Genomic DNA, 17009 nt, shown 5'->3' with positions numbered 1-17009 from the left:
TACTCCTCAAAATGCACCACAATTCACTGCAATTTCTATTAGAATGTTGGTGACCTTTTTTGCAAAACATTGACAAGCTGATTCTAAAATTCATAGAGAAATGCAAAGGATCCAGGATGGTCAAAACAATCTTGAAAAAGGAAAAAGCTGGAGAGTTCATACTTTTGGATCTCAAAACTTACTATCTATGTATACTATGAAGAAGCGCATATGACACAGATAACATCTGTTCTACTGGGCCTAAACGGCTACTTTTAATACCATTCTTATTAAAAGAAAAATCAAGACTGCAAACTATGAAACACCCATATATTTTGACCTTGGCTATTAGATTTCTAATATTATTTCTTACAGATATACCTTCCTATATATTAGATGACATTTGTACAGGGTTACCATCAGCAGCATTTTTTGAAGATAGAAGAGGAAACAAATATAACACTGTATGTTAACTATACTGAAATCAAAATTGAAAACTTAATACAAAAAAAAGAGGAAACAATCTAAACATCCATTAGAATGTTACAGGTTAAATAAATTATGGTACAGGTCCACATCCCTTACCCTTGAATCCAGATATGATTTAAAATCCAGTTTTCTAATATTGCAAATGTCATATACTAGATGTACTATACATTATGTAACACTTTCAACAGAGTTTAAGAAGGCTCCCACTAAAAAACAATAATAAAGTTTTTACAGCAAAACGTATGCATAGTCACACTAAGTGAATAAAGATTTATTTAAAATAGCCTCATGTCATTTCAGGTCAGGGTCTACTGCTAAATTAGTTCATGTTCAGTTCTTAGATTTTAAAGACACAAGAGGCCACATTAAAACTGTGTATAAGCTGGGCGCCTGGGTGGCTCAGTGGGTTAAGCCACTGCCTTCGGCTCAGGTCATGATCTCAGGGTCCTGGGATCGAGTCCCGCATCGGGCTCTCTGCTCAGCAGGGAGCCTGCTTCCTCCTCTCTCTCTCTCTCTGCCTGACTCTCTGCCTACTTGTAATCTCTCTCTGTCAAATAAATTAAAAAAAAAAAAAAAATCTTTAAAAAAAAAAAAAAAACTGTGTATAAGCTGAAAAACGGGCAAAAGTGATAGAGGATTTTGGTTGCTTAAAGTAAAGGTTTTGCTCTCAAATGAGTTGCCAAAACAGTATCTGGTTCATCAAGCTTTTTGAACTTTTAAATTATAGCTTAGGGATTATGGACCTGAGACTTTATTATCATTATTCACTCTTCCTTGTCTTTATAATTAGTTGTTTAAACATTTGCCTCCAGCCAGCTTAAATACAACTAAAAAAAGGTCCTGATTTATTCCCCTCTGAATCCTGGAAACGTGCTTCACATAGAGGACATAATATTTTTTCTGTATTGACTAGCATGACTCATATGGAAAATTATTTGTTAAAATTCGGTTCCTTCAAGCAGATCAGTGATGGGGGTGTGGTTATGAGTGTTACGCTCAGTGGGCCTTCTATCAGTTCCTATCGCAGACACAAACTGCAGACTTCAGGGAAGGTAACAGTTCTGAAACCTCTAATTTCTATCAATTAGTAAAAGATACTTTGTAAATAGGGAGCCAAGAAAATAAAACATATATAATTTTCATTTGAAGGAATTCTTACAGGCTCATTTCACTCTGCTTTCTTAAAAAAAAAAACTAAAGAGCAAATGTTTATAGTTAAAGCCAGGAAATTTGCCTATTATTCAACTCCCGCTCGTATGTAAAAGATAAACCTTTCAATTCTTTCCTGAGATCACGAAATCAAAATCCAAAAAAAAAAGGACCAAGCTAAGTGAATTCACTGATTTCTTGTTTTAGGTTGCTACACTATATAGTTAAACCATACTATAAACATATCCTCATTAAAAATCATTTCAGCCATGGCACTGTTAATGTAATTCAGAAAATGAACCAGAAAGTCTGATCTATCAAAATAAAATCATGAATTCTGTTACAATTTTGTATATACTCAGTGAGCCACCGGTCATATTTTAATAACTATAGGGTTAAAACTTCAGCATTTATATTTTTGAACTTTATACAATGTATTTGTTTGGAATAAAAACTCTTGAGTGTTATATTTGGGCAAAACCCTTTTGGCATGTAAATTTTAAACAAAATGTTTACGTGGATGTCATTTTTCCTACCTTCTAAGTATTTAGAGATTTTCTCCAGTCGGACTGGCATGTGAAAGTAAAAAAAAAAATTAGACATACAAATATTAATGCATACACGATAGATCAGTTGCTGGATTAAAAACAAGGTAAGACAGTCCAACCTGAGGTTAAATCAGAAGTTTTGCCACTCTTTTTGTCTTCTACGATTTCATAAAATGGGCCTATGACATGTAGCAACTCTTCAACTTTCTCAGTCATCGGCATAGTTTCAAGAATCTGTAGTCAAAAGAAATAAATCTTGTGAAATCATAAACTACTAATCTGATCTACACTAGTACCACATAATATTTACAATTTATTTAATAATATTTTTGAGAATTGATATTCATTTATAGATTCTCCAAAGTATCTGTATTAATTACATACTTAAAGTGTATATTCTCCTAGAAAAGTATAATGTATATTAAAGATTTAAAAGTGCCTTGGGGCGCCTGGCTGGCTCAAGTCATGATCCCAGAGTCCTGGGATCGGGTCCCTCATCGAGCTCCCTGCTTGGCAGGAAGCCTGTTTCTCCCTCTCCCACTCCCCTGCTTGTGCTCCCCCTCTCTGTGTCAAATAAATAAATAAAACCTTTTTTTTTAAGTGTCTTAATTTTGGGGCGCCTGGGTGGCTCAGTGGGTTAAGCCGCTGCCTTCGGCTCGGGTCACCATCTCAGGGTCCTGGGATTGGGTCCCGCGTCGGACTCTCTGCTCAGCAGGGAGCCTGCTTCCTCCTCTCTCTCTCTGCCTGCCTCTCTGCCTACTTGTGATCTCTCTCTGTCAAATAAAATAAATAAATAATCTTTTAAAAAAAAGTGTCTTAATTTTGAAGTCTGTTTCACATAAGCTCCTTTTGAAATTTTACCCAATAACCTATAAATTGTGCATTAAAAACTGAGGGCACTAATGTTAAATACAACGGAAAATTCTGGGGTTAGAGTAATATTATTCTGTCTATTCTTTAAGGTAGTCATCACTTTCAGACACCTTCACACCTATGGGCCAATTTAGAATCACCAAATTTAAAGAGCAAGGTAAATTAACTGAAAAGGCATACTAAGTAAGTAGCAACCAACTGGTAAGAGATAAAAGGAAATATTTCCATACAGAACATACTCTGCAGATATTTAAGGTTAGCTTTGTGTGTGCTGATAGGAAAAACATCTGAATTTTTTTTTTACAGGCAAAAAAGTAGTTAGCAAACAGTAACAGTATGATGCCATTACTGGTTTTTTTCTCTTTTTAAATGAGAAGATATAGATATAAATACATAAATGTGTTTCCTCAAAAATAAATAAATAAATAAATGTGTTTCCTCAATCTGCAAAATAGAACTAAAAATAATTATCACTTAAACAATTAAAATGGAGGGAATAGAGAAGATTCACTTTTCATTTTATACTTTTTTGATGTTTAGATTTTTTTCATTTACATATATTACTTCTATCACTAAGGTGAACACATTTATTACTTTAAGCAATCAAAAACCTCTATCATTTTTGCATAGTTTTCAGCTTCTACACATTTTAAAGTGGCCACTTACATCTTTAAAATTAAGAACCTCAGACTCAGTCACGGTCTCCCTGCTTTATTGTTTGCTTACTGTCTATCTTTTGCAACACTATGTAAGCTCAGTGGAACAAGGCCTTCATCTGTTTTTGACCACTTCTGTATTTCCAGTGTCTAGTACATACAAGGAATTTAATAAACAAGGCAGGGGTGTGTTGAGAGATCATACCGAATGAACTATGCTAAAAATAACTGGTGTTAGTGATTACAATTTTAGAGCTCATTGTAAATTATCTAATTGCTGCTCCTCTCAATGGATATCAGGGCAAAAAATTGTTTTAACCATAAAATGTCTTTTTTAGAAGGAAGTACTTGTTATTGCAAGGCTGGGGCCATTAGGGAGGGCATTTTTATAGCTTATTATATAAACATGATCTGTAATATGTATGGATTACAACAATAATTCTAAGAATTAGATTCGACACAAAAATTGAAACTATTAGGCAATGTTTATTTATTTCTTTAGTTGTTCTTCTATTTATTTATTTATTTTTGGTGATGTTTACTTTGATGTGACCAAAGTCACAGTTACTACATGGCAGAGATATAATTCAAACACAGGTCAGCACCTTTTACCCTGTCCTGTACTGAGATAGTGTACGTATGTAAAGACTTAACAGAATCTAGTTAGCCAACCATACAGTCCATCTTGACTGACCCCAACTAACACCTCCTTTGATTCCTCTTTCAAACCAGATCTCTTTTAGTTATCTCTCAATGTCAAGTCACTCCCAAAAAGTCGCTCTAATTTGTCCTTAAGTAGGGCTATTCAAATGTTTCGGTTTCTCATATCCCATACATAATGGACTGAATTATGGATTCCAAAGAGCAGAACTAACTAGCTAAATAAATAAATGTAGTGTGTGCATTTCTAAGCAAATCTAAGCAGAGTAATTTTTCTTTCAATAAGCTAGAATTTCAGTAGTCAATACAGTTGGGACACATAACGGTCACAGCAAGATACACCCAGAATTTAAGAGATTACTCTCTGAAGAAGAAACTTTAAAAATACAAAACCCAAGAAGAATGATCTTCAAAATTCTCTCCTTCACTCCAATGCTGAAATCAAAGAAATGGTATGCGGGTGGTCGGGCGTGCATGCGTGTGCACACACACACGAGATCATCAGCAGAGACTGAGACACAGAAAGACCAGCAGAGCCAGGTAAATCTCAGTCTAGGTAACTACTCCTTAACCCCAAAGATTTTATTTACAATGTAAGTGAACTAAATCAAGTCAACTGGACTGTAACCTATCCAAATGAAGACTGGTGAGCTACAAGGACTCTCAAAGCAGCATCCGAAGTACAATAATTTTTCTAGGTTTCTCCAGCACATTTCCTTGGTAAGAAATATCAATTCTGTCTGATGAAAATATCCTGTCAAAGGTACAGATACACAGTATTATAAAGCAAAGATTAAATTCCTTGGTTTTGTTTTGTTTTGGTCAGATGAACACATCTTTTTTTTTAAGATTTTATTTATTTGTCAGAGAGAGAGGACACAAGCAGGGGGAGCAGCAGGCAGAGAGAGAAGCACACTCCTGGCTGAGCAAGAAGCCCAGTGTGGGACTCGATTCCAGGACCCTGAGATCATGACCTGAGCCAAAGACAGATGCTTTACTGATAAGCCACCCAGGCATCCCGAACACATCTCTTAATGTCACCCAAATCTCAGTGTCCTATGCTGCTCGATAGACAATCTTACAGTTTCCCAAGTGCCTCTGACATTTTGAGGGGTGTCCTACATCTTAATTCTGAGCCTGCTGTGCACTAGAAGAGTAGAACACCCACTGTAAGCTAAGGAATTAGCGTTCTGAGGGAAAAAAAATTAGCATTCTGGCTTTTCTCTACATTTCCAGAAGACGGTTATCATCAGTCAAACCTTAAAAAGAGAAAGCCAATGTTCTGGACTTACAGAGCTATGGGCCAGACCCTCAGCCATGGTAACTTAAAGGTTCCATCCTTTATGAGAGTCTGTTCTAATCCTCCCTCTACTACAGTGATTATCCCATCCTCTTAGAAATCCTGAAATAATTAGTCTGGCGTTATACTAGGTTTTTGTTTTTTTTTTTAACAAGTTTCCCCTAGTGATTCCAATGTGTAGCCGAAGTTGAGTACACTGACCTCTCCTTAAATCTAACAGACATAATGCATATTATTCAAGTTCTGGTTAATTCTCCAGGAATCCTCATTTAGAAAGCCTATATAACTTGGGGGCGGCTGCCTGGCTCGGTCAGTAGAACATGCGACGCTTAATCTTGGGGTTGTAAGTTCGAGCCCCACACTGGGTATAGAGATTCTTAAAAATAAAATCTTTAAAACAAAAAAAGAGAGATAGCCTCTAAAATTCGTACAGAAAATAGAATTTTATATTATGTTTTGGTTTTGAATCAAAATTAACTTTATTTAAAGAACTATGGGTTATTTCCCACAACCCACATTAGTTATTCTATTCCCTCAAAGCTAAAGTCCTATTAAATTATTCTTGGGGTGCCTAGGTGGCTCAGTGGGTTAAAGCCTCTGCCTTTGGCTCAGGTCATGATCCCATAGTCTGGGATTAAGCCCCCGCATCGGGCTCTCTGCTCAGCGGGGAGCCTGCTTCCTCCTCTCTCTCTGCCTGCCTCTCTGCCTACTTGTGATCTCAGTCTGTCAAATAAATAAATAAAATATTTTTAAAAATTATTCTAAAAGAATTTTTGATTCCAGAAACTTTTTCAGTGATATTTTACTGGATAGTTTATAAATTACAAAAAGCAATTTTCCAGAGAACATTATCTATTGTAAGATATAAATTGGTAATTCCTTAAACATTTAAATGCAAAAGCACAGAATGAGATTTATACTAAAAGAGTAATTTTAAAGGGCAATAGCATAGTGAACTATATTTACAAATATAATTTAACAAATGGTTCAGTTAGTGAACTACTGTAATTAGAAAAAGTCCCAGGGAGCCTGGGTGGCTCAACCGGTTAAATATCTGCCTACCTTCAGCTCAGGTCATGATGTCAGGATCCCAGAATCTAGCCCAGCATCAGGCACCCTGCTCAGCGAGGAGCCTGCTTCTCCCTCTCCCTCTGCCTCTCTCTCTCTCTCAAATAAGTAAATAAAATCTTTTTTAAAAAATCTCCCAAATTCAGTAATCAAATCTTTGGGACAATATACTACCAAACACCATTATTTAATATATAGATATATATTTTTTTTGCTGTAATTTATTTTTTTTATTTATTTTTTTTCCAATTTATTTATTTTCAGAAAAACAGTATTCATTATTTTTTCACCACACCCAGTGCTCCATGCAAGCTGTGCCCTCTATAATACCCACCACCTGGTACCCCAACCTCCCACCCCCCCGCCACTTCAAACCCCTCAGATTGTTTTTCAGAGTCCATAGTCTCTCATGGTTCATCTCCCCTTCCAATTTGCTTTTGGGTAAATATATAGATATATTTTTAAGTAATATCCAACTTGGGGCTCAAACTCACAACCCTGAGATATACTCTACCAACCTCAGTTGAGTATAGAACTCTACCAACTGAGCCAGTCAGGTACCTCCCACCTGCTGCCACATCATCACTTAAAAGCATATAATGTTATCTGCTGATATCCAGAAGGCAAATCTCTGAAACTATTTTCAAAAACTAATCAAATTTTCAATCCTAACAGTCTTAGATTTATCTCTAAAAGGTTCCTATAAATTTTATTATATTCACAAGATGAAAAATGAAATTTTAAAAGTCTGAATGGAAATAGTTTAGTCTTTCAGAGAGGTAGTTATAGAATCTACAGGTACAGTAGAAGTATCTTAAGACAGCTAAAAGGCAGCAAGTTAGTTTAAATCCCTCTCCCTCCCACTTTAAACTGTGGCTACATCATTAATTAATCAATAGGGAAAATGGGTAAATTTCACCTAATGGGTCAATTCAACTTTACATGATGGAAGTGTGTCTTAAAAATTAGAATGATATTTAAAAGAAAGAAAAGGAATAGTTACCAAACGAAAAAGGCTTTAGATTTTCTCTGCTTTTGAAAGGCTCCTTTGTTGTTGTGCTACTGATATAGTTAAAAGCCAAAAGGACTAAATTCTGCCTTATGTCATAGATAACCAGGCCCACTAAATAAAAACTGCGAAAATTTAACAAAGGGCACAACTTTGAACAGTATAGGAGATACCAAAATAAAACAAAATAAATGAATCTCAACTGACCAAACAGAAATTACTTCTAGAAATGAACACTGTAAAACAATCTGGCAAAAGAACTATTCCTTTTTACAGATTTTCTTTATGTTCACAGATAATTTATATAAGATTACCAAACGGAGGGGCGCCTGGGTGGCTCAGTGGGTTAAAGCCTCTGCCTTCGGCTCAGGTCATGATCCCAGGGTCCTGGGATCGAGCCCCACATCGGACTCTCTGCTCAGCAGGGAGCCTGCTCCCCACTCTGCCCGCCTCTCTGCCTACTTGTGATCTCTGTCAAATAAATAAATAAATAAATAACTCTTAAAAAAAAAAAAGATTACCAAACGGACCTAAATTTCACAATTTCTGATCCAGTTTCAAAATATAAAAGATATAAAAAGATACTAAGAGTTCTTTAAAATCCAAGATTTCTTCAGAAATTTGCTCCTCAAAACAATCCCTTGAACGGACTTAAAAGAGCTAGTGAAAGGAATGCCCTCCTTACTAACTACCAGAGAAATTAAAAGCATCCTTATCTTATTCTGCTTCTGAGATCTCTGCATTCACAGCAAAATGCTTGTTACTAAGAAGTCCCATGATAGGAATATCTCAATTTGTGGGTCAAACTTGATGAGAACACTGATGGCCAGGGTTGTTAACTATTTCTCCTAAATAAAAAGTTCCAAAGCAGAAATGTTCTCAAGACAGCCAAGGTACTTCCCAGATTCCTGAGAGAGGGACTTCAATATTTCAAGGAATTCCTATTTCTACAACTTTCTGAAGAAGTTGACTATGGAGAAAGACAGGGAAAATGAAAAAAAAAAAAAACAAACACATCATTACAATGTGATCTCAAAGAAAATCCTAATAAATTCAACAACACAGATCTTATATTCTAATATATTATAATCTCTTTGTTCTTTAAAACAAAGCAGCTAATTTGCTTGATAACAAATTAAATTAGAACTTCTCTGAATATTTTGATTTTCCTTCTTTTTTTAATCTCATAACCCTGAAATCAAGATCTGAGCTGAGATCAAGAATCAGACACTTAACTAAGCCACCCAGGTGTCCCATGAAATATTTTCATTTTCTGCTGTGAATTATTTCCTTACCTTTTTCATTTCTTCAACATATGCAATCATGGCTTCCTCTTTGGTCATATCACCCAATGAATTCCAAGCATCCCTAGAAATGAGAATATCCAAGTAACAAAAAGACACGTTTTCCAATTGCCCAGAATACAATATTATGTCAAAATGCTATAGGGTCATTAACTTAAAACAGTCTCTCTTCTTAAAGCCTACACAAAAATATTATGCTCTCTTGGGGCACCTGGGTGGCTCAGTGGATTAAAGCCTCTGCCTTTGGCTCAGGTCATGATCTCAGGGTCCTGGGATCAAGCCCCGCATCGGGCTCTCTGCTCAGCAAGGAGCCTGCTTCCCTTCCTCTCTCTCTGCCTGCCTCTCTGCCTACTTGTGATCTCTGTCAAATAAATAAATAAAAAATTTTTAAAAAATATTATGCTCTCAAAGGATCACTTTAAATATATCATCTTAAAAGTATTAAAGTAGGGGCGCCTAGGTGGCTCAGTGGGTTAAGCCGCTGCCTTCGGCTCAGGTCAAGATCTCAGGGTCCTGGGATCAAGTCCCGCATAGGGCTCTCTGCTCAGCAGGGAGCCCGCTTCCCTCTCTCTCTCTGCCTGCCTCTCCATCTACTTGTGATTTCTCTCTGTCAAATAAATAAATAAAATCTTAAAAAAAAAGTATTAAAGTAAATAAGCTATCAAATTAAACAGTATTTAAAACTAGTAATCATATAGCCCATCTGTAAAATTAATTTTTTTAATTAAAATTGTAAAAAAAATTTTTTTAAATATTTTATTTATTTATTTGACAGAAAGAGATCACAAGGGGACAGAGAGGCAGGCAGAGAGAGAGAGGGAAGCAGGCTCCCCACTGAGCAGAGAGCCCGATGCGGGACTCGATCCCAGGACTCTGAGATCATGACCTGAGCAGAAGGCAGCGGCCTAACCCACTGAGCCACCCAGGCGCCCTTTTTAAAAAATTTTTTTTAATTTTTAAAAATGTGAGGCACAGGACATTTTTAACCTCACAGATAATAAGAAGAGTCCTTTGAAATTTTTGCCTAAAATGAAAACCTTTCTTTTTACTTATTTTTTTATTTTACATATTTTTTATTTTACATATTTTTTCCAGAAGCAGTTTAAATCCACCAATGGTCATTTCTGAGGAAAAAATCATAAAGTAAATCAATTTTCTTACAACACATTAAATAACATATTGCTATTACATTTAACCTATTATCTATGACTGTTCATAAAGAACTTAGAGGAAAGTACAGTACTGAGAAATCCTCAAAGGAGTTTAAGGACTTCCAATTCAGTGTAAAGAAATTTAGCCTTTGGGTGCCTGTGTGGCTCAGTTGGTTGGGCATCTGCCTTCACCTCAGGTCATGATCACAGAGACCTGGGATTGAACTCCACATCAGACTCCCTCTGCCCCTCACCCTGCTCGTGTGGTTTCTCTCTCAAATAAATAAATGGAATTAAAAAACACACACACAAAAAAAAAAACAGAGAAATTGAACCATCAAAATGTGTGGCTTTTAAGACATGCTTAACCAATTAGTATACTCTGTTCATAATGTACCATCTATGTTACAGAGGTATCTCTGGCTATTTTATGATTTTAAGTATATTAAAAATCAAATTTCTGGGGCACCTGGGTGGCTCAGTGGGTTAAGGCCTCTGCCTTCAGCTTGGGTCATGATCCCAGGGTCTTGGAATTGAGTCCCCGCATCAGGCTCTCTGCTCACCAGGGAGCCCACTTCCTCCTCTCTGCCTGCCTCTCTGCCTACTTGTTGTGATCTCTGACTGTCAAATAAATAAATAAAATCTTTTTTGAAAAATCAAATTTCTATTCAAGTACAGCATAACAGGAAGGACAGCCTAGATAAAAAGTTAGCATAGCAGTCCCTTAGTCATATGCCTAGTTACTTATCATCTAAATGCTCAAAGCAAACAGTGTCACTTGGCAAGTCAAGTCACTATTTTTCTTAGTAGGTATGAGAGGCAAGAGAATTGGTTTGTTTAATTGACTTTGGGAGTTTCTCTTCTAACAAGAAATGAAAAAAACTCCATCAGGAATGGCTAACTGAAAATGATTTTTTTTTTATCTTTGATATACTTTTTGGTTTTATTGTTTTCCTCTCTTCTCCAAGACTTTCTATTTGCATGAAATTGTGTTAAAAGCACATGGAGGATAAAAACTGGATCTAGCATGTTAGAACACTTCTGCTCAGAATAATACATAACCACATAATTAAGTCATATGATAATTATGTCACTAAAGTAATATTCCTTTCATAGTTCTCTATATGAAATTACCATTTGTATCTTCCAATAGGATCCCAGAATCCAGGCCTTGAAAGTTTACAGGGTCCTTCAGTTGCCTGCTTATAGAAGCTGTAGAATTTGAGCATCATTTCATTTGTTGGCTGAAATGAACCTATTGGAAACATATTAAACACAGATCACCTGGAGAATACAATCAATAATATAAGGTTACAAATCAGCTTAGCTATACTAATAGTGATTTTTAAATATTTCATTAATAGTTCAGATAATCATTTATTTCTGGGATATAGAAACAAACATTATGGCTCTGTTAGTTGCTATACTCCTTTGATTGATTGATTGATTTTTTTAAAGATTTTATTTATTTATTTCACAGAGACACAGTGAGAAAGGAAACATAAGCAGAGGAAGTGGGAGAGGGAGAAGCAGGCTCCCCACTGAGCAGGGAGCCCAATGCAGGGCTCAATCCTAGGACCCTGGGACCACGACCTGAGCCGAAAGGCAGATGCCCAACGACTGAGCCACCTAGGCGACCCAACTATACTCCTTTGATTAAAAAAAAAAAAAAACTCTGAGGGGCGCCTGGATGGCTCAGTTGGTTGGGTGACTGCCTTCAGCCCAGGTCATGATTCCAGAGTCCTGGATTGGAGTCCCATATTGGGCTCCCGGCTCAGTGGGGAGTCTGCTTCTCCCTCTGACCCTCTCCCCTCTCATACTCTCTCTCACTGTCTCTCTGAAATAAACAAATAAAATCTTAAAAACAAAAAAAACTCTGAGGTTTTTACACTTTAATAACAATGCCCAACATAGCTCAATAAATAAAAGAATAAATGAATAAATATGCTGTAAGTATAACTAAAATAACCGGCATATGTCATTTAAAAAAGCAATATATGAAAATACAGAATATAATAAGATATTTTTTAATGAGGTATTTTTATTCAAGTAATAAGATATTTTTTAATGAGGTATTTTTATTCAAAGACTGGACAAACCAAACTGAATGAAACAAATGAAAAAGTTAAATGTACACTCTGTTTTAAGAAAACCTCAATCTTAAGAAATTCAACTCTTCGGGGCACCTGGGTAGCTCAGTCAGTTGAGCCTTCGGCTTGGGCTGCAACCCCAATGTTCTGGGATGGAGCCCTGGGTCAGGCTCCCTGCTCAGCCGGGATTCTGCTTCTCCCCCTCCTGCCCACTTGTTCTCCCTCTCACTATCTCTGTCTCTTTCAAATAAATAAATAAAATATTTAAAAAAGAAATTCAAATTTCCTCTTGGCCAAATTTCAATTTCTTGATGAATAAAGAAGTTTTGCTAAAGTCAACCAGTGTGTGCTGTGGTAGAAAAAGAGTTAATCCAAGAAAAAGAGATTTCTTGGGACTCCTGGGTGGTTCAGTCAGTTGAGCACCTGCCTTTGGCTCTGGTCATGATCACAAGGTCCTGGGATCCAGTCCCACATCAGACTACCTGTTCAGTGGGGAGTCTGCTTCTCCCTCTCTGTCTGCCCCTTCCCCCTGCTCATCCTCTCTCTCTCTCTCTCTCAAATAAATAAATAAATAAATAAAATCTTTAAAAAAATTTTTTCAAATTGTATGCATGAATACTATAAGCTGCAATACTTAAGAACAGGGAAAACTGGAATGCAAATGTTTTCTAATAACTACCTAAATAATTATGATACATATATACAACAGGATAGTTTATAACTACAGCCCTTAAAAATTATATGGTATGAAAATATAAACAATGGCTTGAGAAAAGTTTCACTACCTACTATAAAATGAGAAAAAAACCAGTAGTTTAAAAATAGCATATCCAATATAATCCATTTTTGCAAAATAAGTATGTACCTAAAAAGCAAATAGAAGGAAATGCATCAAAATGTTGAAGAAGATATCTCTGGAGATAGTAAGCACAGAGATTATTTTTATCTTCTTTTTTGCTTACTTGTGTTTTAAAATGTTTTATATTCGGTGTGTTTGTATATTACTTTTATAACTGTAAAAAGATATTTTAAAAACTTCACAGATTGCATAATAAACAGATAATGTGTAGTAATCAAAAATGAGTAGTTTATAAATGTTGTAAAAATTACAACATAGAGAAGCTGAAAGCTGGTGTTTCAGGTTTGGCCAAGAATGAATAATTAAGTCCAAAATCACAGTAACAAAGATCTATATATAATATATGCTCCTTTTGGAGTATCTATTAGATATATTATTTCAATAATATGGTCCTCCTTTATGTAAGAGGTAAAAAAAATGGGGAAATTACAGTTAAAATGGTTACCTATTTTTTTAAGGTCCGAAATAAAGTTTTGAGAAAATATTTTTAAGATGGTTACCTATTTAAATAAAACAAACTAAATTTAAAACACCAAGAGCCTCATCTCATTGTATCTTCAGTAAATCAAAATAGGATTTAGAAGTTTATTTGTTAAGGTGAGTGACATATACATTAGAATAGATTACAGCAAAAACTGATAACATATTGTATATATTCTGTGAGTAAGACACCAGATAAAGTACAATCTGTCCTCAAGGTGCTCTCACATAATATATGAGAATCCCGTTCCTGGGGCTGGATCCCAGGATGCGGGGATCGTGACCCAAGCCAAAGGCCTACGCTTAACCAACTAAGCCACTCAGGCGCCCCTGTTCATTCACTCTTAATAACAAACCCCTCATATGTCCTCCCCTTGTTCTATGTTTGAGATTACGAAAGGAATACTATTTTGTGTATATATTTTCAAAACCTTTTGAATCTGCAATTAATGAATTTTTATTAAAATGTTGAATATTCATTACCAAGTCAATTCATGATTAATTAAAATAGAGAACATATTAAATGCTGCAATAACGGTGTATTCCATGAGCATTCACTGAGTTTTATGCTCTGGCACAGTAATAGTGCTTAAAAGCATCATTTAAAAAAACACAAGTTTACTGTGTAAAATAATTCATATTATGAATTAGGATAAGAAGTAAAAGATCAAAGTTCCCCCTGCCAAGCCTCTGCACAGAAAAAAAAAATATTTGAATAATGGCTTTAAACTTCCCAACTTTGGTCAAACACATAAAATTACAAGAAGCTCTGTAAACGCTAAACAGGATGAATTTGAAGAAAACCACACACCTGGACACATCATGGTCAAATTGCTAAAAGCCAATGATAAAAAGGTTAAAGGTAGCCTGAGAAGTGACACATTAAATACAAAGGAACAACTGGAAGGACTTTTTCCTTAAGCTGCAAGGAAGGCCCAATGTAAGAATAAGAAAGAGAGCACGAGAATAAGAGAATAGCACACACAAAAAAAGTCACAAAAAGATGTATTCATTACAAAATAATTTTACAAATGAATATAGCACATCGAAAGTTTCTGAACGGCTCAAATAGTACACTTTATGAGGATGCGGCACCAAGTATCCCCAACCCAGTTTTGTTTTGTTTTGTTTTGTTTTAACATATCCAAATCCGCAGTCATTAAGTAACAGACTTTTGTTTTCAGCAATAAACACTGCTCAAAATCGGGGTAGTATATTTGTCTCCTGCTTGAAAGATCAGCAGGTAATTAACACCCTTTACCTTTCCTCCAATTACATTCCTTTCAAACGCAGCAACCGAGGAGGTTGTATTTAGCAAGGCTACAAGCTGAAAGAAGATTAAAGGAGGCGAGGTTCGGAAACTGGGGCCTCGGGCCTCTGCAGGAGTGGGGGCCCGGCGCACTTACCATTTTTCGGCAAACTCTGGATCACCTTCACCGCCGCCTGAAACCTGGTTTCGTGCACGGATCTCGTGTCCGCCATCTCCAGCCGCCAACGCCGGCCCCAGTCCCGGTCCCAAGGTCTGTCGGCTGGAATCAGGCAGCAGCAGCACCAGCTTTCCCAGGAGCCTGCATGAAACTGGAACATGGAGCGCAGCCGCGGATCAACATGCCCAAAGGGAGGAGGCCCACGCAGCTGGTCATTGCCCCGTCGCCCTGCCCTATCCAGGCCACACAGAACGAGGTGGCCCAGCTCGTTCCTCCTCCCCGGGGCGTGACCTAGGCCGAGAAGCCGGCCCGCCGACACAGAGAAACAACTCACCGAGAGGAAGAGCATCTCTAGCACAACACCGAGGGGCTCCGGCCACCCGTGGTCGCGGAGCCGCTCTTGCACCCGCAGGACCCTAGCGGAGCAGCCACACTCCCCATCCCGGCGGGGTCCGTCGGTCAGCAGGCGCGCTCCCCACGGCCCCGCCCCAGAGCCACTAAAGGACCCACTAGCTGCCGCCGCCACTGGGGCCGCTCAGCGGACTCCACCCACCCGCCCGCGTCCGAGGCGACGACGCGCGCTGCTGTGGGTTGCCTGGGTAGGGCCAGAGAGGAAGGCGAGGCAGAGAAGCGGATGGATCGGGATCTCGCTTTTTGGGGGGGGGGGGGGGAGGTGTCTCGATTTTTGAACAGGCCGGACCGCCGCGTCGGTGCAGCCGGACAGGGGACAGGGGACGCGTGGTTGGGTCCTGCGACAGGGCCCTGAGGTCCACAGCGCCTGCCCTCTTAGGTTTAGGTTTGAGGAATGTGATGGGACATAAGAAAGGGCTTTAGGTCATGATGGGCTCAGTGCGAACCTTACGTTCTGCCATTCGAGTTCTGGCGATCTTTACAGTGTCCTAAAGAGTAGATGGAAGCATTTGAGGTGCTGGGTCCAAGTGTTCAGCAGTGCTCGGGCCGCGATTGTTTGGCAGCTTTAGCCGCCTCGAGCCAAGAACATCTGAGAGTAACCAAAGGTGTGTGGGAAGGTTGCCCGCCCCTGTACGGGGCCCCGGGGAGCGAGGGCACCTTCCCCAGCACCACCACTACCATCTTGCCCCGAGGAGCCGGGCACGGCCCAGCTTCAGCCCGATTTAATAGGCCACATGGCTCGGGGGAGAGAGCACTGAAGACCCACTACGGATTGTCAACCCTAAAAGGGGTACCCTGTCTACTATAACGCCCCGCGACCTCAGGCACCTCGAAGAGCCCCCAGCCCCACCGCAGGGGGACAGGCAGGGGTTTCAGGGATGGAGTCCTGCGGCCCGGAAACCCCCGAGTTGCCAGGGCCTCTTTGTCACTTCGGGGTAGGTCAGGAGCGTTACTAGCGGAAATTCAAGCGCAGACTGTAAGTCACTCTTCCCTCCGAGCCGCACTGCCGGCATTTACCTTGGCATTACCCGGCAAGGCCCGTCCGGTATTGTCCCCGACGCCCGCCCCTCGCCCTGCTCCCGTGGACTTGTGGGAAATGTAGTCCCCCCACCCCCTCCGCGGCGCTTCCGGATACCTCCCTGGGTTGCTGGCGTTCTTCCCACCTGTTCCGGTTCGGTTTTTCCGTACAGCCGCCGCTCCAGCCGTTGCGGCGGAAATCCCTTCTTTCCCGCTGCGTCGCGCTGTGGGGCGAATTCACAATGCCACAACAGCTCCCAGCAAAAGAGACCTTCCGGGGTGCCTTCAGAGGTATCCTGATGTGACCTGGTGTGAATCGGAAAACTGGGGTCTAATTTTTGCTGCTGCTTGCTTAGTAGCTTTGGGGGCAGGTGTAGGAAGGCAGGCGCCGTGTAGGTAATAAAGACTACCGCTTTCCTAAGTGCCAGGTATTTGCCAGGAGAATAACATGTTCCAAAACCGCTGTAGGGTATGTACGAATGAGGAAATGGAGGCTCACGGTAACTGATTGGCCCAAGGTCCTACAGTTTAGTAAGTAG

At 38.9% G+C, this 17009-nt stretch overlaps 1 protein-coding gene across 7 annotated transcripts in view; it reads right to left on the bottom strand.

Annotated features, from left to right (window-relative positions):
* Nucleotides 1-16534, bottom strand: part of ACBD5 (acyl-CoA binding domain containing 5) — a 44649-nt gene extending 28115 nt beyond the window's left edge. For 2 of the 7 annotated variants that reach the window (XM_044226935.1, XM_044226937.1), the window contains exons 1-6: nt 15377-15484; nt 15022-15193; nt 11321-11441; nt 9027-9099; nt 2285-2399; nt 2154-2186 (exon numbers count right to left, since the gene is read on the bottom strand). In XM_044226935.1, the coding sequence (XP_044082870.1) occupies nt 2154-2186; nt 2285-2399; nt 9027-9099; nt 11321-11441; nt 15022-15193; nt 15377-15391 (529 nt within the window). In that variant the 5' untranslated portion in view covers nt 15392-15484. Of the gene's footprint in view, nt 1-2153; nt 2187-2284; nt 2400-9026; nt 9100-11320; nt 11442-15021; nt 15283-15376; nt 15485-16470 lie in introns of those variants that run through there. The other 5 variants (XM_044226942.1, XM_044226939.1, XM_044226938.1 and 2 more) reach the window with 5 other exon arrangements.
* Between the last annotated feature and the right edge of the window lie 475 nt (nt 16535-17009).

This window comes from Neovison vison, chromosome 12 (genome assembly GCF_020171115.1).
Source record: "Neovison vison isolate M4711 chromosome 12, ASM_NN_V1, whole genome shotgun sequence".
NCBI classification, from domain to species: domain Eukaryota; kingdom Metazoa; phylum Chordata; class Mammalia; order Carnivora; family Mustelidae; genus Neogale; species Neogale vison.
The sequence above is the reverse complement of the archived record's forward strand: the minus strand, read 5'-3'. Positions and strand labels throughout refer to the sequence as shown.